The 24,236-nt window shown below is 44.1% G+C and overlaps 2 protein-coding genes across 3 annotated transcripts in view; both read left to right on the plus strand.

Moving 5' to 3' along the window:
• Nucleotides 1–314: 314 nt before the first annotated feature.
• On the plus strand, nt 315–9,109 carry Mllt11 (MLLT11 transcription factor 7 cofactor). Its single transcript, XM_032897755.1, has 2 exons — nt 315–564; nt 7,769–9,109. Exon 2 carries the CDS (start codon nt 7,775–7,777, stop codon nt 8,045–8,047), a length of 273 nt encoding a protein of 90 aa, XP_032753646.1. The 5' UTR covers nt 315–564; nt 7,769–7,774; the 3' UTR covers nt 8,048–9,109.
• Nucleotides 9,110–9,901: 792 nt separating this feature from the next.
• The window catches only part of Gabpb2 (GA binding protein transcription factor subunit beta 2), a 32,915-nt gene continuing 18,580 nt past the window's right edge, over nt 9,902–24,236 (plus strand). The window contains exons 1-2 of one of the 2 annotated variants that reach the window (XM_032897759.1): nt 9,902–10,213; nt 23,995–24,134. In XM_032897759.1, the coding sequence (XP_032753650.1) occupies nt 24,027–24,134 (108 nt within the window). In that variant the 5' untranslated portion in view covers nt 9,902–10,213; nt 23,995–24,026. The other variant, XM_032897758.1, reaches the window with a different exon arrangement.

Raw genomic sequence — 24,236 nt, forward strand, 5'->3', positions numbered from 1 at the left:
CAGCGGCAAGCACTGCGCTATGGGACACCCGCGGCACCCCAAGTGTCTGAGCTAGGTCTGTCCACCTGCTGCAGGCTCTGAGAGGACGATGTGCTGGGGCCCTTTCCGAGTCTCCCAAAGTCCCCTTCAGTCCTTATAATGGGAAAGGAGGGCCGTTCTGTTGTTTAGTGGGAAGACTTTTTAACCCGTACATCTTGGAGGACAATTAACTGCTCAGCCATGCACTCCAGTCAGCACGAGGGTGCTTGGAGAGGTGGGGGTGCGGTGCGAGCCGATGGAGAGGCTCTACCCTGGGTGGCGTGTTCCGGAACCTATCCCTCGAATTAGCCGAGTCAGGCAGAGAGGGGGCGGGGAGTGCTTCCGCCCTTGCTAGGAGGGGCTGCATTGCAGGGGAGACCCAGCGGCCGATCCCGTCACAGACGAGGGAGAAGGCGTGAGGAGACAAAGCCGTCACATCCCCGACAGCTTCCTTCAGCAACCTCCTCTCCAGTCCAGAGCCGACCCCCGAGCCCCTGAGGCATTCCTTCCGTCTTCGGAACAACCCTAGTCATTCATTGCTAACAGGTAACCTAGTCGAGGGACAGCTTCTCAAGCTAGAAAGACCCCCGTGCGAGACGGAGGTGGGGGACAGTTTAAGATTAGAGAAGGGGGCGCTATGAACAATGGGTAACTATTTGTTACCAGATTTTTATCTGTTAAGATCTCCATCCATGCCTTATCATGGACCTAGGCATTCATTTCTAACACCTTACCTGTAATCATCTCTCCGCAGTTAGCTCTTCATTTCATGTATTCATTTTCCTATAATTTTTGCCCTGTGCATCTAATGGCTTCTGTCTAGTGTCTAGTTATCTATATCTTCCTTTTCAAGCTATAATTTCTGCTACCAGTTATTTGCTGAATCTTTATTCCTACTGTAATTATTGTAGCCTCTACTTGTATTTCCATCCCCCTCGATTTTCTGTCTCTTGTAGGGAGTTTTGGGGAGCAGGGTACTCTCTCTCTTTTTAAATATAAGATGCTATTGAGAGTGATAGGAACCTTTAACAATCTCCTCCCTGTCTCAGATTTTTGCTTCAAAGAGGCTTGAGGTGTAGGACAGGTGGGGGCAATTGTGGAGTTGCCGGTCGGCATGCTGCAATCAGTGTAGGTCACAGGAACTACTTATGAGAGCAAATTTGTCTCTGCAGCTCCTTCCAGTAAGTGGGGAAGGTTGTGGCTAACAGGAAAATCCTAGAGCGACATGAGAAATACCAGAAAGCCTCCATTTTCATTCTCCACCATCCCTGCTCAGACTGCACGGGGGCAGCGTGACACAGCAAGGCCCTGTGGATTAGGCCTTGGATGCGCATGGGGGCATTGGACAAAGGGGGTTTGGGTGTGTCCAGGTAGCTTAAAGAAAGTGTGTCTTTCGAATGTATCTACTAATCATTTTATTGCTGAGACTAGACAATGAAAGTTAGAAGTAGCTCAAAAGTGGGTGGCGATGGCCAGCATGAACTGAGCACATTTGTCATTTGTCACCATCCAGAGCCTTCAAGAGAAGCAAAAATGAATAGAAAGCTGGGCGAAGAGCATTCAGGGGAAGAAAGGGGAGGCTAGCTGAAGAGAAGCCTGTCTTTTATTTTAATGCCATGTATGCCTTTATGAATGTTTTCTGGAACAAATCTGGGTCTCTCTATACGTGTAGTATAGCGATTTCCAGACTTTTAATATTCACAAAATTTTCTTTAAATTGTTTTGTTTTCATATTCATTTTGGTTCTCGTTCATGTTCTTGTTTTGGTTTTGGGGGTTTTGGACTCACTATGCAGTCCAGCCCAGGCTGAACCCACAGTCCTCCTGCTTCAGCCTCCTGAGTGCTGGGATTACAGCTGTGCACTGCCACACTGGACTCTGGCATTTCAGTTGTTAGAGTCAGTTTATCAACAATGACTCAAATTCCAGCTTAGTCTCTGCTCACTTTGTTTTCCAAGTCGGGGGTCTCTTGTAGTTGGGCTGACATCAAACTCCTGATCTCCTGCCTTCATTTGTCTGATGCTAGGGTTATAGGAATCCACCACGCTATCCATCCTGCTATTCAGATTAGAACCACAGACAATAGTCAAAAGAATATAAGAAAATATCTTTTTTGGGAACTAAATTCTTAGCTGGGCATTATGGCACATGCCTGTAATTCCAGGACTCAGAGGCAGAATAAAAAACAGCACTTGGGATACTCATCAAGACCTTGTTGAAGAAACAAAAATAAAACCACACACAAATGTATTTTTTTTTTTTTAAATCAGGCTCACTATGTGACCCTGATTAACTTGGATCAAAGAGATCCGCCCATGCCTGCCTCTGCTTCCCGAGTGCTGGGATTAAAGGAATGCGCCACTGTACCAGCCTCAAAATTCTTACTGGGGCGTGGCAGTGCATGCCTGTGTTCCCAGCTCCGAGGAAACTGAGACAGGATTGCTGAGGGAACCAGGCTGGGACTGGGGAGATGGGCTCAGACATAAAGCGGAGCACAGGAGAGCAAGATGGAGGGCAGAGGAGATTCCCCCCACAGCTCATCTTGTCTAGTTTACCAGGTCAGACGAGGTAAAAGGCATCAGCCTGGCACTGTCCTCTCACCCCAGCATAGGCTTGGGCCATGGATGCTACAGCCCTCATGGACGCCACAGCCCTCTCTCACAATACACAGATTTATTTTTTTTTTCTTTTCTTTTTTTCGGAGCTGGGGACCGAACCCAGGGCCTTGCGCTTGCTAGGCAAGCACTCTACCACTGAGCTAAATCCCCATCCCCCACAGATTTATTTTAATCTATGCCAAGTGCATGCTTGTTGCCAGAGAAGACTAGGTGTCAGATCTCCTGGAACAGGCCTTGCTTGTCAGTGGGTGCTGGGAACCCAACCCAGGTCCTCTGGAAGGGCCACCAGTGCTCTGGGCCTCTGAGCTGTCTCTCTAGCTCATTAAACATTTTTACGGGATTATTTTAGAAACTGTGAGACTTGGGATGCACACAAACTTGTTAGACAACCTAGCCAGTTACTGACTATCTAAGGTGTCCCCCATTTGTAACGTTTTTAGTAGAGTGTGATGGCACACACCTTTAACTCAGGCATTCAGAAGGCAGAGGCAAGCAGATCTCTGTGTTCAAGGCCAGCCTGGTCTACGAAAGGAGTTCTAGGGTAGTCAGAGCTAAGTAGTGAGACCCAGTCTCAAATAACATTTTTTTAAAATAATGTTTTCATTTTTAAAAAATGCCTGTGACCTCAGCACTCAGAAGGCCAGAAGTGGTAACTAGAGAGGATCTTGAGTTGGAGGCTAGCCTGGGCTAAAAATATAATAACTTCCTAATTAGCCTGGGTTACATAGCTAGACCGTAGGTCAAAGAGCAAAAACAAATCTTTTTTTTTCCCCTAAGATTCTGGTTTTTTGTTTGTTTATTTGTTTGTTTAAGAGACTTTTATACAATCTTTGGGGAGTCAGAGGGCCAGAAGTTCAAGGTAAGCTTCTGCTATTAAGGTCATGGGCTACCTGAGACACTGTCTCTGGAAAACAGTCTATTACATGCTGTGCATTGTAAGAAGGTTACTCTGTAGGAGACTTAGAAGGAAGGTTTTTGATGTTGTTTTTTAAAGTCAGCTAACTAGGAGAAACCTGGTAATGCAGTAAACATTCCTGATAAGCAGCGTCAGTGACTTGGATGACTTTTTACGGCTTGGTCTGCAGTATCTGTAGCCCCAGACCTGAGCAGTGATTGGTTCACTGGAAGGTGTTATAGGCGCAGTCGTGCTTGTGAGCACGTGTGCAAATTACTGTGGAGATGGTCAGAGCGGAGTTCCTGGGATGATGACCTCACCTTTCCTTTGCTTCAGTCCCGACAGCAGTCTCTCGTTAAGATGCTTCTCTGCTGAGTAATGTTCGGTTGCCAAGGGCTTATTCTGGCGCTTGAAAAAAGACAGACAGACAGACAGACAGACTCAGAATTTCCTTGTTTCAAACCAGGTATCCTGGATCATGCCTGTGATCCCAGCATTTGGGAGATGGATGCAAGTGGATCAGGAGTTGCATTTTAAAGCTGGCCTGAGCTTTGAGACCTTGCCTCAACATTTTTTTTTTTTTTTTAAGCCATGGTCTTGCCCAACCTGGACCCAAACTCATATTCCTGAAACTCCTGCCTGGGCCTCCTGAATGCTGGGAGTATAAATAGAGTGGTTCGTATTTTTAACATCGAAAGGTCATGAGATGACGAGATGGCTTAGCAGTTACAAGCACTTGGTGTTCTTTCCCAAGACTCAAGTTCAGTTTCCAGCACCCCTGCTGGTTCATAAACCCCTGTAACTTCAGCTCCAGTGGAACCAATATCCTTTTAGGACATCAGCTTGCATACATATATCATGCACACATGTACACATAAATTAAAGAATTTTAAATGAAAAAAAAAAAAAGCTGAGCCAGACAGTAGTGGAAACATTCCTTTAACCTCAGCACCTGGAGGCCGGAAGCAGAGGCGGCAGATTTCTGTGTGAGCTTGAGGCCAGCCTGGTCTACAGATGGAGTGCCAGGACAGCCAGGGCTATGCAAAGAAACCCTGTCTCGAAAAACAAGGGTTGGGGATTTAGCTCAGTGGTAGAGTGGTAGAGCGCTTGCCTAGCAAGTGCAAGGCCCTGGGTTCAGTCCTCAGCTCTTTGGGGGGGAAAGAAATGCCGAGGAGATGGCTCCGTGGGTGAGTCCACCTGTTATGTGTGTGTAAGAACCTGAGGTCATTTCTGTTTAGACCACTGGCTGCTGCTCTAATTCTCCAAAGGCCCTGAGTTCAATTCCCAGCAACCACACCATCTGTAATGGGATGTGACCCCCTCTTCTGGTTTGCAGACATACATGCAAAGCACTCATCCGTAAAATACATAAACAAAAGAACCTTAATTGGCAGAATTCTGGTGGCACGCGCTTTAAAAAACAAACAAAAAAAAAAAGAACTGAGTTTAACAGTGGTGATGCACGCCTTTAATCTAAGTACTCAGGAAGCAGAGGCAGGCAGATCGGAGTCAAGGCCAACCTGGTCTCTAGAATGAGTTCCAGGACAGCCAGGGGCTACACAGAAAAAACACTGTCGCAAAACAAGAAAACAACAACAAAAACTAGAATTCAAATCCCCAGTACCCAAATAAAAATCTGGGTGTGGCTGCCCACATGTGTTGCCCCGGCAATATGGGAGGGCACAGACGGGATCACTGGACTTGTTGGTCAGCAAGCAGCATAGCTCCAGGTTCGGTGAGAGACCCTGTCTTGTGGAACGAGGGCCCATATTGAAGCAGGACACCAGAGGTCCTCCCCCTTACCTTTGCTCCACAATCTCGTGGGTATGCATGCTCTGTGTGCACCTGTGTGTGTCTACGCTTACACAAGATTAAGGAGGAAAAGCAAAGTCTGAAACCAAGTGTGGGGCGCAAACCTGGAACCCCAGCATTCCGGGGACTGAGCCGAGAAGATTGCTGGAAGTGTGAGGCCCAGGTGGACTACATTTGTTTGAAAAATGGAACAGCCAGGGTTACAGAGGAAGACCCTGTCTCAAAAAACAAACAAACAAACCCAAAAAACCAAACAAACAAAAAACCCAGCCCAAAAGTTCTGGGCTTGATGATACATTCCTGAAATCTAGCACCAGAGATGCCTTAGCAAGAAGGGTTTGTTTAAAACTAGCCTCAACAGGAGTTGAGTTTGAAGCAAGACTCAAAAGCAAAAACGAGAGAAACAAGTCACCTCTGCTGTATCCACAGACTGTTTAGCCCCCACATTTCTCGTCGATTGTGTCCTGGGTTTTAGCTCTTTTCCTACTTTAGTAGAGACATTTTCCATCATTTAGGGACGTTTTGGAATCACAGGCTGGAAGAGCTGACTGCATGCTCTAGAAAGGCTCTCTGAAACCCTGGCTTCTATTTTTGGTGGTAGTGGAATGTTCACTTTGCCCCTTTGGGAACATTTAAACTAAAGCTTTCTGCCCTTTCCCTTGTTAATAAGGGAAAAGAAGGGGCTCCAGACTCCACTAAACCTGTAAGAGGCAGGCGGGGTAGGAAAGTCTCTTAAGACAAAGCTGAGACTGTGAAGATGTCATTTCTTTCCGATCTAAACCTCACTTCCTTACCTGTGCTTCCCAGCTCTCTGCTCCATGTTGTCAGATTTCCTCTAGCATTTGGACCAAAGGAAAAAGATCCTGGTATGCTGGATGAAAATTATCCTTGCATCTGGGTTTGTTCTGAGGAGAGATAGGACAGAGAAACACAGGGAAGATTTGTCACCCAAAGGAGAAATCTGTCAGAGTAGGAATGGGATAGCACGTTAACGTTTCTGTGGAGGGGCTAGCTCCTGCATTACCGGAGAGTGTGTTTGTTTTTTTTTTCTTTTTTTAAATTATTTATTTATTTTATGTACATAAATAAAATGTCACCATCTTCAGACACACCGGAAGAGGGCATCAGATCCAATTACAGATGGTTGTGAGCCACCATGTGGTTGCTGGGATTTGAACTCGGGACTTCTGGAAGAGCAGTCAGAGCTCTTAACCACTGAGCCATCTCCTCGTGTGTTTGTTTTTTGAGCAGAGTCTTTCTATATAGTTCTGGCTGTCTTGGAACTTTCTGTCCTTGAACTTAGAGAGACTGCCTCCTCAGTGCTGGGACTAAAGGTGTGCAACCAGCACCCAACCCAGCAGGTGGGTTTTTACCCACAAAGGAATTTTTGGTCTCTTAAAAGAGATACACAGGGGCTGGAGAGATGGCTCAGTGGATAAGAGCACTGACTGCTCTTCCAGAGGTCCTGAGTTCAATTCCCAGCAACCACATGGTGGCTCACAACCATCTGTAATGAGATCTGATGCCCTCTTCTGGTGCGTCTGAAGACAGCTACAGTGTACTTATAATCAATCAATCAATCTATCTATCTATCTTTAAAAAAAAAGAGAGATACACACATAAAACAGGTATCCAGTCCATAGTGATCTGTAACCAAAGCTCAGTGGAATTAAGTAGAAATGCAGGGTGCTGGAGCCAGCTGGGTAGATGGAGCTCAGCTGTTCTGGGGGTAATGTCCTGGAAGAGGTAAGTTTTTAGTTAGGTTTAAAGGCAAGAAGGAAAAGAAAGACCGATACAGAAGCATCCTAACTTACTGAATTACTGTGAAGAGGCCAGATATCTAGGTCTGGCGATGTGTAGGGTATTTGACCAGCACATGCAAGGTCCTGCTTTTGATTCTCAGCACAATTATTAATTAAGCAGGCCTAGTGGAGCAGGCCTGTATTCCCAGTGACTCAGGAAGACTTCAAGTTCAAGGTTAGACTAGGCAACTGAGTTAAGATCCTGTCTCAATAAAGGTACAGAGTGGGCTCAGGATATGATGTTAAAACATTCACCTAGAACACACCGGCATCTGTCAAACCCTCAATACCACACATAAACAGAGTGGGGCCAGACTTTGGAAAACCTCAAAAATCAGACTCAAAGGGGATGGCACGATACAGTTCCTTCCTAGTATGCATAAGGCCTGAGGTGTATTACTGGGGGAAAAACTAGAGCCAAGAAGGACCTGGCACAATAGGTAGTATCTGGTCAGCCAGAGATGGGGAGAAAGTAGGAGCCTGGTGGTAATAGTAAGAGTTCTTGGTATTTGTCTTAGGAAGCTTGGCTGATTTACCAGAGTACATGGAAAAGAACAACGTAAGCAAGGGAAAGCCCTAGGTTGCTCTAGCATGAGGTCTAACAAGTGATTTGCTCTTCCTCAGGGAATCATGCGGGACCCTGTGAGTAGCCAGTACAGCTCCTTTCTTTTCTGGAGGATGCCCATCCCAGAACTGGATCTGTCGGAGCTGGAAGGCCTGGGCCTGTCAGATTCACCTACCTACAAGAGCAAGGAGAGCAACAGCATTGGCAAAATGGGCGGGCAGGCAACTGGAGCTGAGCGGAAGAGCCCTGAAGGCGACCCCCTCCTTGAGTACAGCACCTTCAACTTCTGGAGAGCCCCTATTGCCAGCATCCACTCGATCGACCTGGACTTGCTCTAAGTCGAGACCTCTCTCTCTCTGCCCCCTGCCCCATACCCTCATTGTCCTCCCTCTTAAGTCCCTTCCTCTCTCAGCCTTCCAGTTTAATCTTGTTCTCTTCCCTCTATTGTGCTGGTGGTGCTGATGAATCTGCCAATCGAATTGTATGTTTGTATGTATGTACTTATTTATCTATTTATTTATTATTTATCTATCTATTTATTTATCTGCCTACTCCGTTTCTCTCAAAAGCCCTCTAGGCACAAAGTCAAGGGTTTAATCAATGGAGTACAAGATCATAGGACACCCCCCCCCCAGCCCTGAGAATACTAACTAATCCCAGAAAAATCACCCTTCTTCAAGGCATCAGAGAGAAGTATAGTTGTGCAAAATGGGAGACCAGTTTTTTTTCTTGTTTTGTTGTTGTTACATTTTAATCCTCTTCAAAGATTACTTGAACCTCCCTAATTTTCAGCACCAGGTCAGTAATACTGCTTTGAGAAGTAGTGAGAACCTGGACGTTTTGAGACAGAACAGGATTTCTAAAAGGCTAAGATAAGTTCTGCTGCTGCTTGCAGTGCATTCTCTTCCCCGGGGTCGTGGCGGTAGTTACCTGCGAACACAAGAGACCGGACATGAGGAACGCATCCTATTGGTTCAGAGATCGTTCCTTTAACTCCAGCTCACAGCTCTGCTTCCGGCTGCGGGTTGGAAATGTTGGGAAAATCAGATTTGAGTCTTCATGGGGAATCTTTACTATTAGAATACTTACTTCCTAAAAGGCAAAAGATGTATCTGATCAAAAGGAAAACCAGAGTAGCAGTAGGAGAATTTATATAAAATTGCGATTTAGTCGTGGAGCAGGCGCAGTGTTTTGGTCCTTGGTATTGTAGCTTTGCCTTCCTGGAGGTGCAGTATGTGATAGGAATCAGTGGTTCCTGGACCCAGTTCTTCAGCTACCATAAGACCGTGAAATAAGCAGTTACATTCAGACCCTACCCCTGTCCCCATTCCTTCCAAAGCTATTGCGGCTGAATCGTGGAGCCATTTATTCATTTATGTAATAAAGACGTTAAATCCTAAGTCTGGGCTTAGTTTTTCTCAATTCCAGTGAAATACTACAGATCTCAGAAATTACTCGTGCTTCCACATCCGGTTTTCCCTTTTCGTCTAATATTTGGCTTTGAAGAATAATTTGGGATTTGGACATAGCTCGGTGGTAGAAGTGCTTGCCAAGCATCTACAAGACCCTGCTAGAGTTCCTCTGTAAGCAGCCAGTGCTCCTGAGTGACAAACCATGCCCCCAAGCCCATCGTTAACCTTTAAACTTGTTTGTGTGGTTTTGTATGGAGACCAGGCTGGCCTTGAACTCAGAAATCCACCTGGTTCTGCTGGGGTGTGCCACCACTTCCAGCTTGTTTAAATTTTGGGCCTTGTTTAAATTTGGCATTGAATTAGGGGAATCTCTGCCTCCTGCTGCGATTAAAGGTATGTTTGTTACTGATTTAATTTTTTAATTTTTACTTTATGTGCATTGATGTTTTGTCTGAATGTAATGCTTGTGGGAGGGTGTCAGATCTTGGAGTTATACAGTTGTGAGCTGTTCTGTGGGTGCTGGGAATTGAATCTGGGTCTCCTGGAGTAGTCAGTGCTCTTAAACCTTGAGCTATCTTTCCAGTGCCGTTTCTCCCTGGTTTCTCTCAGTTCTTTCACTGGTTAAAATGGTGACGAGAAACCAAGATATACTGGTAAATTTAGTGGCTAAGAAGACATGCAATTTTATGTTCTATCCTCTTCTAGTCTCCAAAAGTTTTGGGTTTTTCTCTCTCTCTCTCCTGATAAATATTTAGGACACTGGAAAAGTGTCGGGTCAGACAGGAGTGTATAGCCAGGAATGTCTCAAACAGCTTCATCGAGGCGGAAGCAAGATTCTCCCCCAACCCTAAAGTTAGCCCTGCGGAGAACAAGTGAGATGGTAGAGTGTGAGCCCCACCAGTAACCTAGTTTCCCCACAGCACGTGTTGGCGCCAAAACTACCATCTCGGCCCGTCCCCTGCCGGAACTATGTCTCACGTAAGACACGTAATCAATGATCCTGCGCCTCGCTAAGTAGTCCCGTTCAGGATGCCCTCGGTATACGCTTTTCCAGCTCAAGAGGTTTTCAGTAAGAAGAAATCGGACTCAGAGGTGCGTTTGCGGTTCTGAGAGCAGGGCGAATTGGCTTTGCTAAGTCATTTCCTTCAGATTCCTCCGCCAGGACGCATAGTCACAGCGCCTTCACTTCCGGGTCCGCCATTTTATTGCCTCCATTTCTCCGCGAGGGGGGGTAAAGGCCCCCCAAATATGCATATGTGAAAAGGCCAAAAAGTGAAGCCACTGGCAAGGAACCTTAACTAGAGAAAGAAACGGGACCAAACTGGCGGGCCCAGTGAGAGCGAAGCCGGCAGCGCTCCGGACTAGGTGAGGGGGAAGGACACGCGGGGTTCCGGAGCGTCCGAACTGCGATGGAAGGTGCCGTGACAAGTGGCGGGCCCGGCCCGGCCCTGTGGGCGCCGGCCTGGAGACTGCCGGAGCGGGGGCGGCGGCGGGGGGGAGAAGGACCAAGAGGAAGGGGATGCTGTCGGGAGGAAGGGGAGGGGACTGGGAGGTGAAGAGGGTGGGTGGAAGACCTGGGGCTGGGGAGCTGGACTCCGGGAAGCCAAGGCCACCTGGGGTGACCACTAGGGGGCAGTGTGCAGCAGGAGTCCAGGCTGCCGCTAGACTCAGACTGGGACTCCCTCCTCTTGCAAGTTGGTTGCCCCTTGGTTTGGTAGGGTGCTGATGTGAAAAACTGAGGGATATATGACTGAGGAGGAAGTGGGAACTCTATACGTTTCTAAGTCCAGTAATAACGTGACGCTTTAGTAAGTTCATAAACTGAACAAGAGCAGTCACGGCCTTATCTCCAGTTCTTAACCCAGATGCTTGTACAGCTGGCCTCCCAGTGGGACTGCGTAGGGGAAAGAAAAAGGAAAGGAAAGGAAAAAAAGCATAGACTGCAAACTCTTTAATTGCCCGTTCTTTCCCATTGGTGTGCACCTGTTGTCACAGAGTTCCTCCAGGCATAATTCTGTTCATCGCCCTCTTCTTATAAAGGCTTTTCTCTAGTTTCCATCCCAATATTTGAGTCTTACTTTGTAGTTCAGGTTGGCTGCCTTGCAGCTATCCACTAACCTTAGTCACTGGAGTGTTGGGATTACTGAGGCGAGCCATGTTTTTATACATGCTTTGAAAAGAGCAAACCACCACACCCAAATTATTTTTTTAAAGATGTATTTATTTATTTATTATATAAGTACACTGCAACTGTGTTCAGACACACCAGAAGAGGGCATCAGATCTCATTATAGATGATTGTGAGCCACCATGTGGTTGCTGGGATTTGAAATCAGGACCTCTAGGAAGAGCAGTCAGTGCTCATAACCACTAGGCCATCTCTCTAGCCCCCACACCCAAATTATAAACAAAAGTTATTATTCTTTGGTAGTGGGCTGCTTTGTCAAGTGCTCAGGCTCTCCATGGTTATTAAAATATTTCTTGAAACTTCTTAAAACTAAGTAAGCACTCAGTACTTGAAAAGAGGAGATAGTAAGATCCAGATGTTCAAGGCCAGCCTGTGCTACTTGACCCAGAAAATTCTCCTGGTCTCATTTTGTATTTTATTCACCCTCAGATTCCTAGGAGGCAGGGTTGGGAGCTTAGCTCAGAGGCAAGGGTGAGTCTAGCATGCCCATTGCCCTGGACTCAATCCAGCACAGAGGGACCAGGAAGAGGATTTTAAAAACTCTTAGGATACAAATTAGAGCAGCTTTCATGTGGAGTTTATGTGATGCATATCCAGTAAGGGAGAACACTTCCCTCTGTAGTATTCAGAGCGCCGGGGTTGTCTTGGTTGGGCAAGTGTACCATAGCCGATGAGGCCAGCAAGCCTGAGAGCCTTGAGTTTGATACTTAAAGTCCACAGAGTAGAAGGAAAGAACCAACTCTTGCAGGTTGTCCTGTGGCCTCCACATACTCAGTTTGAGCGAATACACACAGAAACACACACAAACTATTTTTTTTTAAAGATTTACTTACTATATGAAAGTACTGTACTTGTCTTCAAACACCAGAAGAGGGCATCAGATCTCATTACAGATGGTTGTGAGCCACCATGTGGTTGCTGGGATTTGAACTCAGGACCTCTGGAAGAGCAGTCAGTGCTCCCAACCACTGTGCCATCTCTCCAACCCCTAATTAATTAATTTAAATCGCCTGTGTTATTCTCTGGTCTTAGGGTTCTACCAGCCTTTATGTATGGGGAGCGAGAAGAATGACCCACCAGTCTCCCCATAATGCTCTTATTTTACTTAAAAAAATTTTCTTTTGTCTGTGTGTGCATGCGCACATACACACCATGACTTTCATGCATGTGGAGATCAGAGGACAACTTAGAGGATGTGGGAACTGGGGATCCAACTCAGGACATCAGGTCGGCAGCAGATATCTTCACCTGCTAAAGCTATATATATATATATATATATATAGATATATATATAAATATATATATGTATATATATATAAATACAGATATATATATATATATGCATATATCACTGATTCCCAAAATTGTCATCTTACAAATGCATTTTAATTCATGTAGATGTTATAGGTTAAATCAGGAGTGACAGGGCAGCAGGAAAGGAGAGCCAAAACAAAAAAAAAAAAAAAACCAAAAAAACCAAATTTCTAGGAGATAATTTTTATCAGAATATAAGTAGGAACCAAGGTTAGAAGACACGTTCCTGTCAAGTAACCAAATATGAGGACTGTTTTCCCACAGCTCTTGGCATTGGTTACTTTTAGAAGGTCCAGCACAAGTAACTCCACTTCCTTGTGGTTTGAAACATGGTCTTGTGACACTTAGGCCAACCTCCAGGTCACCATCATCCTGATTCAGTTTCCCAGAGTGCTGAGATTATAGGCAGATGTCTGTCATGCCCAGATGACTTCATTTTCATTGTGATACTTCCCCCTCATGCTTGTTTCTAAAGAGTTTTCTCTGAAGACAGCTTTGATATATCTGTTGCTTTCATCTCAACTATCTCTCGTCACATGACGATCTGTCCACATTGGTCTGACCTGATCTCATGTTGGGAGAATGACATGTCTAGAGTTAGTAACCAATAAAACCTTCAGAACCACATTTAAACATGAGGTATAAAAGGAGTGGCTTTTAGGTCAGGCCTGCCTGGAGCCTGTTCTTGTGTTTGAGTTCTATTTCTTCTGTGGGTTGGAGAAGTCCCAGCATCTCAGAAATGCTGCTCTCTGTCTTCTGTTGTATTTCTACAGAATGTTAACAGCCAACAATTAAAAAGCTTCATAGAAACACAATCAACAAGAACAAAAAGTTAATGAAAAGCAGCTTGAAAGTTAAGCATTGTTTATAGGGTGCTCCATGAGAGATCAGTGTCCAACACCTTTTAATTATTAGGAGGCGCTGCTTGGAGTGCACAGTGGTAGGGCACATCTAATTATCTTTTTTAAGGGACTAACTCGTCAGTACAATTAGCACGTGAACCCAGGCCTGGGAACAGGAAGCACCACTAACAGTTCTAGGTTAGGGCCCTGCCAGCTTGGGTCCCCACTAGGTATCCCCTAAACCGTGCACTTTAGAGATACAGCAGGCACGTGAGTACCTTTACAATGTAGAAGAGACAGCAACACTTAGCATAATTTCACAGAAGAACTGTACAGAAATCTCTGTATGTCAGCTCAGCTTTTGCCCATTAAGCAAAATTTAGGATCTTTAATTTCCTAGCCCTACCGCATCACAAAATCAAACATTAGACCTTCACAAATGTAGTAGGAGTTACAGACTCATTTCTTCAATTATGGGGCCAATAGTGGAGACCCAGGTTTCAAAGAGCAGGATTACTCAAATGGCATGTTTACGTATGAGTGCTCTTTCTGCGTGTACACCTGCATGATGTCAGAAGAAAGCATCAGACCCCATTATAAATGGGTGTGAGCCATTTTGAATCATGTGGTTTTTTGGGAATTGAACTCAGAACCTCTTGGAGAGTAGCCAGTACTCATAACTACTGAGTCACCTCTCCATCCCCAAACAGTATTGGTTTTATTTATTTGTGTGCTTCTGGGTGTGAGTGCATTCATAACTGTGGTGTGTGTGTGTGTAATCCAAGAACAGTTTTCCTAAGTCCAGTCTCTTCTACCACAGGGAGTCAAGAGATTGAACTCAGTTCCACCAGGCTGGGTCGCTTTCACCCACCGAACCTTCTTTTCTGCCAGTAAATAGTACTGGCTAAAAATACCAGAAATGAGCTAGGTTTGGTGGCCTATGTCCTTAGTCCCAGCACTTAGAGAGTAGAGGCAGGAGATCTCTAAATTCAAGGCTATCAAGGGCTGCCTATGAAACTTTGACCTTATAAGCCAAACCAAAAAAATCCCAGAAATGGCAAAAGAGTTTCATTGGCTATCCTACAAGTTGACAGTCCAGATATAATGTAGATTACATAATAGAGAACACTTAATGGTTGCCTTGCATGTTCTAAATTTGCATGTATTTAATTCTTCAAATGTCTACATTTGAAGAAAATGTTGTATTTGACATATTTTAGTCACAAATACATGGAGTATTAAATGTACTAAAATTACCTTAGAATAGTTGCTTGCAAAGTGATCATTAAAAAGACATAAATAGAAACTTAAAGGAACTCTGAGTTTTTGTTAAGATTGTTGTTGTTTTTGAGACAAGGCTTCTCAGTGTAGCAGTGGCTGCCTTGGATTAGTCCAGGCTGGCCTTGAACTCAGAGGTTCCCTGCCTCTGCCAACAGGCAAGATATTTTTCCTTTTTAAAGAATAAAGCTGAGGGGAAGGGGTTGGGGGAGAGGCCGGAGCCATGGCTTAGTGGTTAAGAGCACTGACTGCTCTTCCAGAGGTCCTAAACCTTTTTTTTAGTAGAGAATTTTTTAAAAAGATTTATTCAATGTATATGAGTACATTGTCACTGTCTTCAGACACACCAGAAGAGGGCTTCAGATCCCATTACAAATGGTCATGAGCCATCATATGGTTGCTGGGAATTGAACTCAGATGAGTTCACTGACTAGAAGAGCAGTCAGTGCTTCTAACCACTAAGCTATTTCACCAACCCCAAAATAATATAAATCTGTAAAAAAAAGAAAAAGGAAAAAAAAAGGCCGGCATCAAAAGGTGCATGTCTGTGCCGAGGCAGGCTGATCTCTGAGTACGAAGCCAGCTTGGTCTACACACTCAGTTCCATAACAGCTAGGGCTGTACAAAGAAACCTTGTCTCAAAACAAAAAAACAAAAACAAGTTATTTTAAGACCAGATTTCACTGTGTAGCTGTGTGGCCTAGACACAGACCCACCTTTCTCTGCCTATGCATATACACACCGTGTGCAGTGCTCATGGACACCACAAAGAGGGCTTTACAGTTCCAGCTCCTAGGGGTTGTAAGACACCTAATGTGTGTGCTGGGGACTGAACCTGGGTCATCTACAAGTGCAGCAACTGCTCTTCATCTCCAAGCCATCCCCCTAGTCCTACTGCGCACTTCAAGTTTAATCATGTGCATGCGTCTGTGTTGGTGTGTGCTGTGTAAGCAGTACCTGCAGAGCTGAGAAGAGGTGTCTGGTCCATGCCATTGGAGTTCCAGGCTCCAAACTGGAGTTCCGAGAGAGCAGTGCATATGTTCAACTGTGACCCGTCGCGTTGGCACCTTGAGAAAAATTAATTAGTAGGTTGATTTGGGGGTGGGAGTGCACTTGCCCACAGTATTCAGGTGGAGGTGCCTGCTCGGAATAGAGCTCTAGTTGTCAGACCTGGTGGCAAGGTCATTTACATGCTGAACCATCTTGCTGGTCCCCAAGCGTTAGCAACTCACTAAGGTATAAGTTAATTTTGTTAATTTTTTTTCTTTTTCTTTTTCTTTTTTCTTTTTTTCGGAGCTGGGGACCGAACCCAGGGCCTTGCGCTTGCTAGGCAAGCGCTCTACCACTGAGCTAAATCCCCAACCCCCAAGATCTTGTTAATTTTATAATGTACATATATACTTAGTTGGATATTGAAATATCCACTTTCTGGACTGAAGAGACCGGTCAGTGGTTAAGAGCATGTACTGATTTTGGTTTCTAGCAACCAAATAGGGTGACCCAAATCTATCTGTAACTGCAGTTTCAGGAGACTGACTCCCCCTTCTAGCCTCCAAGAGCACACACCCACGCATACCACGAACACACAATTTTAAGAATAAATGTTAAAAAGATAAAGATAAAATATCCGCCCCTATAACATTACAACAAAATGTATTTCTTATTAGCAATTAGGCTAATAGCGATAGAAATAGGCTAATTAGCCCATTTCAACCGTAAGAGAATATATGTTCCATAGGGACCCAAGCCCAGAAACCATGCAAAAGCAGCTCTATGTATGAGCCAATTCTAAAATACATGGTTTACATTTACATTTTAAATTTACAAGCAAAAGCAGTTTAGAAATTTTCTGAGAGCCTGGCATAGTGGAGCACAACTTTAATCCCAGCACTCAAAAGGCAGAAGCAGGTGGATCTCTGTAAATTCAAGGCCAGTCTGGTCTACAGAGAGTTCCAAGACAGCCAAAGATAGATAATAGAGAGACTCTGTTTATAAAGACCACCAACAAAATCATTTTTCTATGCAATTAACTTATTTTAAAATTTAACCATCCTTTTTTTAAAATCAAGATAATAGAGTCTGTCTTGTGCAACACAAGCATACAGCGGATGTCATGCGCAGACCTCTTCTATTACGTAAAGAGTAAGCTGATGTGGATGGTTACTGTTACTGACTGTAGGGACTTTACCTCCTGTATTTTCCTTCATAAAGGGAAATTTATGAGCTAAGGAGAAGCTCCAAGAAAAAATGCTTGCAGGCAAACCTGAAGATCTGAGTTCAGTCCTGGGACCCATAGGTGGCAGGAGAGAACTGACTTCAGCAAGTTGTTCTGACCTCCACTATGTGTGCCCACACAGAGACACACATAGATACACACGCACAAACACATAGATACATACACATATATACAGAAAAAATAGATGTAAAAAGATGAAATAGTTCTGAAAAAGGAAACATAGCAATAATCCCACAAAAGGATTCTTTTATTTGTTTATTTATTTTGTGGGGGCAGTTTCAAGACAGGGACTCTCTGTGTAGCCTTGACCATTATGGAACTTGGTCTATAGACCAGGCTGGCCTCCAACTCATATAAGAGATCCACCTGCCTCAGCTTCCTGGGTGCTGGAATTAAAGACAAGTGCCACTATCACCCGTTAAACAGAATTTTTATGGGGTTGGGGATTTAGCTCAGTGGTAGAGCGCTTGCCTAGCAAGCTCAAGGCCCTGGGTTCAGTCCCCAGCTCCAAGAAAAAGAAAAGAAAAAAAAAAAGAATTTTTATGTGCGTTACTTAGAGGCATTTCCATCAACATATAAGATTTTGTGTTTTGGTTTTTTTTGTTTGTTTGTTTGTTTGTTTGTTTGTTTGTTTTCTTTCAAGATAGGGTTTCTCTGTGTAACAGCCCTGGCTGTTCTGGAACTCATCTGTAGACCAGGCTGACCTCGAATTCAGAGATCTGTCTGCCTCAGCCTCCCAAGTGCTAGGATTAAAGGCAAGTGCCACCACCAATGGGTAATACAAAGGGCTTTTATGAGGCTAAGGATGCAGGATGGCAGAGTGCTTTGCCTAGCATGCACAAAGCTGTGGATTCAGTCCTCAGTACCACATAAATGGAGTGTGGTGTACACAACTATAATCCCAGCACTTGGGAGCTAGAGGCAGGGGAATCCGGATCTAGTGTGGATTACAGGAGACCCTGTCTCAAATAAATACATAAATAAAGAAATACATACATAAATAAATAAATAAATACATAAATACATAAATAAATAAATAGCTTTAGTTATTTATTTTATGTATGTGAGTTCACTGTCGCTGTCTTCAGACACACCAGAAGAGGGCATCAGATCTCATTACAGTTGGTTGTGAGTCTTCGTGGTTGCTGGGAATAGAACTCAGGACCTCTGGAAGAACAGGCGGTGCACTTAACTTCTGAGCCATCCCTCCAGCCCAGGGGTTTTTGTTGTTGTTTGTTTGTTTTTGATGTGCTTTCAGGTATCTTTCACGTACTCTTGACATAAAGAAGTAAAATTTAATTTCTTAAAATGGGCAGGTGAAGTTTTGTGATTTCAAGGCCAGCCTAGTCTACATAGTATGTTCCAGGCTCGCCAGGGCTACGCAGTGAGAACCTGTGGAGGTGGAGGAGTCCTCTCGTCCCTACTTCTATGGCTGGCTTTAAGTTCTGTTATTTTAGTTTACTTTTCAAAGCAATGAAAATAAAAGCTGGGGAAGCAGTTTCAAAATCTGCCCTTAGACATTCACATTCATATCATGTATACACACCTCTTAAAGCAAGCATGTCAGAAATAATAATTTTAGCACACAGTAACTTCGAAGAGAAATGGAAAAATGAAGTAGCCAGGGCCACGCTACTCAGTTATAGCTCAGGAACTCTGCACATAGATTAAGTTGTGCCCCATGATGCTCTAGAAACTGATGAGTTTACAAAAGATTTAGTCATCTAGAATTTCCCCAAAGGGCCATTAAGATAGTACAAACAATATTTTCCATGGTTACACAAATCACAATAGAGTTCTCAGCGTGCTTGCTTCTCTGTCTCAAACAGGGAAGAGCCATGAAAGACGGACAAGCTTTAACCATCGTGCGTAGATTTCCAGATCCCTCAGCCCAACTCCAGATTCCTTCAAATGAGCTTTCAAAATGCCAAGGCTTGGGGCTGGACAGGTGGTTTGGTGGTTAAGAGCATTATCTGTTGGGCAAGAGGATCGGGGTTTGAGATACAGCACCCACATGGTGCTCACAACTGTGACTCTAGTGCCAAGGGATCCAGTGCCACTTTGCCTCTTTTGGTACCAGGCACACACACGTGGTGCACAGATATATATGCAGACACATGCACACACACACACACACACACACACACACACACACACACACACACACACACACACACACTTGACTAGGCTCCTATCTTAAAAGCAATATGGAATTGAAACAACTTAGAGCTACACAAAAAACCTACAGCAGAAAATTTCCAAGGACCAGGCTTTCGCAAGAGCCCAATACTAAGTCCAGATACTCATTCCCGTGCTTCATCATATAGAGGTAAAAAACAACCAGCACTGCAGATGAGAGTGGGCGTGGGAAGATAAAAGCCCCTAGTTGGGCATCTTGACACATGCCAAGCACTCCGGAGCAGAGGCAGGCAGATCTCTGAGTTTGAAACCTGCCGTGTCTTCATATTTTCAGGAGAGCCAGAGGTTTGTAGAGAGCTCTGTCTCAAAGACGTCTCTGGACTAAAGTGACCCCAGCAGCTACTTGGTATCATTCAGTCTGTCCTCTTCATAGGGAATGAGTGGCTGACTTTTCTCCTAGCCATTTCTTGCCAAAATTGATGAGACTTGGTGCCCCATCATCAGATATGTCAATTAAATGTGCCATTAATAATGAAAAGCAGAAAAGGACTGATTCATGTGGCTACACTGGAAACAGAGCCAGTGACAGCCTGGGTCTGCTTTGGGGTTCTGATGTAACATGAGTTTTAGGTCCATATAAAGTATGTATGTGTAACTGACTAACCACTCCTGGGTAAGCTGTGGCCCTAACCGCCATCATGGCTCCAGTCTCCTGCAAGGTGGCCAGACAAACTCTCAGAACTGTGATCTCTTTCTGAGGTGACAACTTTCTGTCTGTCACCTGAGAATTACTTGAAGTTCGTTGTCCCAGTAATCTGATAGAGGAGAGGGACACAACGTTTTGAGAATTTCTGTGAGGATAGTTACACAGGGATTACAGGCATGAGACAGCAGGCCTGGCCACACCTAGTTTTTTAATAGCCTTTTTAGATGATGGCAGGTATTCTTTGATGCTGTACCAAAGCTTGGCAAGTGGTAATTTTTTTGTGGTCCATTCAGCCTCATGCATGCTAGACAAGCACTATGCCATTGTATTACATCGCTCACAAGATATGTGGTAATTTCTTAAAAGTTAGTTGCAAGATTGATAATTTAGTTACCCGGTAATACCCTGGGTTTTGTCCTCTGCGTTGGGGGGAGGGGAGAATAGTTGGAAGGGCTCGGAGAAGTGGCTCAGCAGTTAATAGTATTGGGTGCTCTTCTTGAGGACCCACACGGCAGCTCATAACCATCTGTAAATTCAGTGCCAGGGAATCTGATGCCCTTTTCTGACCTTCAGAAGCTATTACATTCAGGTAAAAATACTCATAAATACAAGTGGTTTTAAAATTAATAAAATTAGTTGAAAAGAGAAATTTGAAGATATATTAAAATAATGTTTTTACTATGTATAATTTTCTGTCTTTTTTTTTTTTTTTTTTTTTTTGGTTCTTTTTTCGAGCTGGAGACCGAACCCAGGGCCTTGCTAGGCAAGCGCTCTACCACTGAGCTAAATCCCCAACCCTAATTTTCTGTCTTATGGTTTTATTCTTGCCTGTGCTGGGACTTGAACCTAGAGCCTTGCACATAGCTGTTATTTTTACTATTCTTTAGTTTGAGGCAAGTCTCACTAAATTATCCAAGCTATTCTTTTTTTTTTTTTTTTTTTTTTTTTTTGGAGCTGAGGACCGAACCCAGGCAAGCACTCTACACTGAACTAAATCCCCAACCCCTACCCAAGCTATTCTTGAATTCATATTATAGCCCAGACAGGTGTTGAACTTTTGTACCTCCATGCTTGGCTCGAAGACAGGGCTTTGTGCATGCTAAGCAGCCCTTGGTTTTTTTTTTCTTTTAATTAATTTATTTTATTATATATAAGTACACTGTAGCTGTCTTCAGACACACCAGAAGAGGGCATCAGATCTCATTACAGATGGTTGTGAGCCACCATGTGGTTTCTGGGATTTGAACTCAGGACCTCTGGAAGAGCAGTCAGTGCTCTTAACCACTGAGCCATCTCTCCAGCCCTCAGTTTGAGATAGGGGTCTTAGGATATTGCCTAGTTGGTCTCCAACTTGGAATCTTTGTATCTCATCCTCTTAGAAACCAGAAGTACAGAGATTATAGGCCTTTGTCACAAGACCCTACTTTGAATTTTTTATTAATTTATTGGAGGAGTGGTTTATGAGAACTCTGAGGACTCCTTTCTGGAGTTACTTCTCTCCTACCATGTGGCTCCTAGGATGAAACTCAGGTTGTTAGACTGGCAAGGTAGCTCATGGGTAACTTCTGCCAAGCCTGATGACCTGAGTTCAGTTCCTCGACAGTAGAGAGCCAGTTTTTGCAAGTTGTTCGCTGACCAACATACACACACACACACACACACACACACACACACACACACACACACACACACACACACACACACACGGGCAGGAAGAGAGAACGAGAAAAGAAATTGAGACTAGCCCAGGCCTGTCTCGAACTTACTGTGTAGCTGTAGCTGACAGTGGCTTTGTGCTTCTCATCTGCTGCCTCCACTCCTAAGTGCTGGCATTACAGGTACATTCCTTCTTGCAGGGCAAGGATTTTCTTAAGTAGAACTTATCCCACCCCACCCCACCCCATGGCCCCCCAAAGCATATAGCAATGATTATTATAGTAAGCTTACCTCATCACAGTTTGATTTGGGCAAAGGCAACAGGAGTTATGCTTCCATAGTATTTTCACTAAGATTGCAACTGCTAAAAGATAAAGTCATTTTACTATAATGCCTTAGCATTATAGTAAAAAATAGTTTGGATTAAATGGACTCCTGTAAGGTTATAAGTGTATAAACCACACTTTTGATGCTGTCCTAAGCAAGTCATTGGCCATGCTGGCTGTGATGTCGCTTGCCTTCGTTCTCAGTACCTGAGAAGTGAAGGCAGGAGGGTCAAGAGTTGAAGGTCGTCCTCAGCTACACAGTGAGTTAATGGCCAGCTTGAGTTGCAGGAGTTTGTGCCTAAAAGGAAAAGGAAAAATGTTGCTGTCTGTAAACTTTGATAGGCATTACATCATCTCACCATAGCTAGAAAACAAAAAGATTAACACTTGCAGTTCAGTTTAGAAAAGATACTGCTTAGTAGGGGAAATGAGAACTCCCAAGAGTGGGAGAGGTTCCCAGAGAGGAGCACTTGCGTGTGCCCTGCCCAGCGTTGTGTTTAATTGTACTGTTGTTGTTTGTGTATGATGTATGTGTCAGAGGTCAGAGGACAACTCAGGGTCAGAATCAGTTCTCTCGTACCTGGAGTTCTGGGGACAGCACACAAGCCACCCAGCTTTCATAGAAAGCACCTTTCCCTGCTGAGCCACCTCACAGGCCCTGTCTGGTGGCCTTTATGTCTCGTGGAGGAATTCGATTGAGACTGAGGAAGCCTTCATTGGAATTGGTCAGTTTTGAACCAGTGGGGAGTTTACCTACCCTATACAGGTTCTCAGCCAGAGAAACAGTCATGGTCTGCTCATAGAATCCATTCATGTGTTACAGGACATGGAGGAATGATTAACTCATAATTTCCTTCAAGCAACATTTTTACAAATAAGTCCTGTGCCTTGCCTAGAAATCAGGTGCCTGTTTTGAACTGTATTCTTTAATGTTATTTTCTACCACTGGGTCTGATGATGAGAATCTATAATCCTAGTTACTTGGGAAGATGATCCAGGAAGATCACAAATTCTAGGTCTACCTAAGCTGTGGGGTGAGTTTTGGACCAGCCTGGCAAATTTAGCTAGATACTGCCTCAGAATAAAAAAAATGGGGTTGCAGGCAGGAGGGAGCCAGATATGGTGACACTAACTTGTAATCCGAGTGAGCACTTGGGTGGTGGAGTCAAGAAGATAAGAAGTTCACAGTCAGTGTAGGCTGCATGAGCTCCAGTCCCACAAACAAAAGCTTCTTTTTTTTTTTTTTTCAAAGATTTATTTATTTATTATATATAAGTACACTGTAGCTGTCCTCAGATACACCAGAAGAGGGCATCAGATCCCATTACAGATGGTTGTGAGCCACCATGTGGTTGCTGGGAATTGAACTCATGACCTCTGGAAGAGCAGTCGGGTGCTCTTAACCACTGAGCCATCTCTCCAGCCCCAAAAGCTTCTTTTTTAAAAAAGATTTATTTATATGATTTGTGTATATGAGTAGTACACTGTAGCTGTCTTCAAAAACAAAAGAAGAGGGGATCAGATCCCATTACAGATGGTTGTGACCCACCATGTGGTTGCTGGGAATGGAACTCAGGGCCTCTAGAAAAGCAGTCAGTACTCTTTTTCTTTTTTTTTTAAGATTTATTCATTTATTATATATAAGTATACTGTAGCTGTCTTCAGATACACCAGAAGAGGGCATCGGATTTCTTTTTTTTTTTTTTTTTTTTTTTTTTTTTTTTGTTTTTTTTTTCGGGCTTTTTTTCCTTGGCAAGCCTTTTTTCTTCCCCTGGGGAAAATCCCCCCCCCTTTTTTTTTTTTTTTTTTTTTTTGTTGTTGTTTTGTTTTGTTTTTTTTTTGTTTGTTTGTTTTTGTTTTTGTTTTGTTTTGGATTTCTTTTACAGATGGTTGTGAGCCACCATGTAGTTGCTGGGAATTGAACTCAGGACCTCTGGAAGAGCAGTCGGGGCTCTTAACTGCTGAGCCATCTCTCCAGCCCAAAAGCATCTTGGAAACACATTTCACTGGGGCTATTAGCATCTGGAAGGTAAAGGAAGCAAGATTTTTGAGTTTCATGCTTTCACAGGCTACATAGTGAGTTCTAGGCCAACCTAGACAGCATGGCAAAACCACCATGTCTTAGATAAAACCAACACAAAGCCAGAAAACATAACAGACACCGGCTTTTCTTGTGTTTGAATTGCAGCTACCTGGAAACTTCTGTCTCTATGCATAAAGATGTCTCTGGTGGACTTGGGGAAGAGGCTGCTAGAAGCTGCAAGGAAAGGCCAAGACGATGAAGTGAGGACACTGATGGCAAATGGGGCTCCGTTTACCACAGACTGGGTAAGCTTAGCCAGTGGCCCAGTGGTTTCCCCAGTGTGCTGTGACCAGTCGCTCTCTTCAGTTCCTTTGTCATTCCTTCTGAAAGAAAAGATTTGTTTCACC

This window comes from Rattus rattus, chromosome 3 (genome assembly GCF_011064425.1).
Source record: "Rattus rattus isolate New Zealand chromosome 3, Rrattus_CSIRO_v1, whole genome shotgun sequence".
In the NCBI taxonomy this organism is placed as follows: Eukaryota; Metazoa; Chordata; class Mammalia; order Rodentia; family Muridae; genus Rattus; species Rattus rattus.